Source organism: Austrofundulus limnaeus, unplaced genomic scaffold, assembly GCF_001266775.1.
Source record: "Austrofundulus limnaeus strain Quisiro unplaced genomic scaffold, Austrofundulus_limnaeus-1.0 Scaffold371, whole genome shotgun sequence".
Classification (NCBI taxonomy): domain Eukaryota; kingdom Metazoa; phylum Chordata; class Actinopteri; order Cyprinodontiformes; family Rivulidae; genus Austrofundulus; species Austrofundulus limnaeus.
This window is the reverse complement of record NW_013952773.1, coordinates 162,470-165,122: the sequence shown is the minus strand read 5'-3', so window position 1 is coordinate 165,122 and position 2,653 is coordinate 162,470. Positions and strand designations below refer to the sequence as shown.

The window sequence follows — 2,653 nt, the reverse complement described above, 5'->3', positions numbered from 1 at the left end:
AAGTTGGGTTTGGGACCCAATTATGGGTCATGAAGCACCTTGGATAATCTCCAGAAATCAATTTAAAGGGTAATAAAATAATTGCTGATGGAATATTTTCCCTATAATTATTACAAAAACACAAAATAAGTAAAATTAAGCATTTTTATTTGTGTATAAGCTGTTTAGATTGTCAAAAACCCTGTGTTTTTAGGGTTATTAACGAAATTTATGTACTCAGACCAGTAATATTTGGGGTCACAAGTTTTTGCCATGAATATTTTGTGGGTCAGAAGACAAAAAGTTTGGGAACCACTGGTCTAGTCTACCTGTTTCAGCTGCATATATCTCTGCTACAGTCATCTTCATGCTAGGCTGCACCTGTCTGCCTGTCTGCTGTGTCTTACTGATTTGTGGCATAAAGGTGTGATGGATTGCACAAACCAGTAGGGTGCCAGAATGGTATATGTGTGTGCTTCTTATCCAACCACCAATAACTTCATATTATCCAGAAAGTGCCAAATATCTGGGATTTTTTCTGTTTGTTTTTGAAAGTTGATAAGCCGAAATGAAATAACAAAGCTGTTTTGAAAATGTAAGGAGTAGAAGCAAAAAGTCGACAGAAAAATAATGACTCCTCTAAAGCAGAGATAACCTAACATTTCTACTTAAATAAAGTAACAAAGATTTTGTACTTTGTTACATTATACCTCTGCCTATTCCACATAGAACAAAGGATTTTTAGTTTTATCAAACAAAGTAGCACAAGTACTGTCCTTRTTCTACAAGGCTTTGCATCTACAGATTCACAATATACAGAGCTTTCTGATGTGCAGTACAGACATTTTGTCATCTTTTTCTCAGATGTAGTACTGACACAAAGCCAGCAGGTGTCACTCTTCTGTATGAAGTGAAGCAATTGAGTCAAAGTGGTTTATTGGTTCATCAGCTGCTTTTTTCTACGTTTTCTGTCGTRTCTATTAACCTGATCTTTTAACCAATGTTTCAGATCAGACAGATTTATGTTGTGAACTGGAGCTGAATACTTTACTGGAAGACTAATGACTACTGTCTTGTTATGCTTTTAGTTAGCTGGTGCTGATAGTTTCATTGTTTTATAAGTTAATAAATAGTACATACACGTGTTTTCCTGTCTAAAAGTTAGACATAAAGGAAAATAAAAACATATTCCAGTGTACGTCTAGCCTGGTAAAAACCAGCCCCTTGTTCTTTGCTTTGCTTCGTACTAATCTACGTTAGTTGTAATCTTTAAAACAAAAATGTACATAACTTTATAATTATATTAATTGAGGGGTTTAAATCCCATTCTCTGCAGTTAGCCAGAGGTTATTAAATGACACAGTATTATTTTACATTCAGTTTTCTGTCAGCAGCCTGATGAACACATCTGTTGTTGGTTTAGGTTTGGTTTGGTTTGGTTTGGGTTTAGGTTTGGTTTGGTTTGGTTTGGTTTGGTGTTTGGTTTGGTTGTTTCGTTGGGACAATTTAGAAATAGACTAAACATTTACAGGAGATCAGACTTCTCAGTATCTGTGAAATAAATAGCTACAGGTCTTACTAATACTTTGACAGTGAGATGCTCTGAACAGCTAAAAAAAAGTCATCCTTGGGTTGAGTTTCTTTATTTTTTGGAATTATTTAAACAATTTGGTGAAAGCTAAAAGGTATCCAAGTACCCTCCAGGTTCAATGTGTCTTATGATACAGAACAGAGCAGTGTGTTGTTGTTTTTTAAATTTTCTTTATTCTTTCTTAAACTGTGTTTTTTTTAACTATGAGGAAGAGGGGACTGAAAGGTTATCAAACTTGATCATGGGAGCCCTGCGTTTAATTTGTAAATAAAGTGAAGTGACTTGACATGAAGGAAAACATTCTGACAAACTAAGTTCCAGATCATTTTCAGCTTTAAACTTGTGTTGATGTCACCAACCATCAGCCCTGAACCACAGAATCTGGTGCCCACCTTGCTGAGGTCTCTCCTCAGAGCATCTGTGATGTCCTTCTGTCTCTCACAGATGAAGCTCTGCAGCTTCTTCAGCTGCTGGATCCTGAAGTCCAGAGGTTTGCTTCTGCCTGTCTGAAAGGCCCGCCTGGCCCGCTCCACGACCACCTGCTCCCGGGACATCTGGACAGAATAATACAAAAACACAGTCCACTCTTTGGATCAGTCTACAGCCATACGAGCCTATATAAAGCTCATTTACCCTGACCTGTTCTGGAAATATGAAAATATAGATAATTAGCAGAAGTGGATTCATTTAAGCTAACAAAATCCTTCAGTTCTTCTGTTAGACAAAATAAATCACAATGATGATCTAATAATCTACATTTATTACTTTTTTCAGTTCTAGTTATGTATTTGTGTTTATTTGTATACACATACATACATATACACATACATACATATACACATACATACATATACACATACATACATATACACATACACACATTTTAGGGCTGCAACGACACAGAAAATGCATTACACTACAAAATAATGCAAATAATGTTTAGAGCAAAACTAGGTGTGTTGTCTGCTGGGGTGAAAAGATTTTTTATAATATACGAATCTCAGTATGATCTGTGACATGTTATTAAATTTATAAAACGACAAGCTAAAAAGGAAATAAAAAGGAGGTCTGTAGGAATTAAAA

General features: G+C 35.5%; 1 protein-coding gene across 1 annotated transcript in view; it reads right to left on the bottom strand.

Moving 5' to 3' along the window:
• The window catches only part of LOC106528325 (fatty aldehyde dehydrogenase), a gene marked incomplete at its 3' end in the record, with an annotated part of 17,705 nt that overhangs the window by 12,901 nt on the left and 2,151 nt on the right, over nt 1-2,653 (bottom strand). Inside the window, 1 exon segment of the mRNA XM_014023472.1 lies at nt 1,963-2,124. Within this exon segment, the coding sequence (XP_013878926.1) occupies nt 1,963-2,124 (162 nt within the window).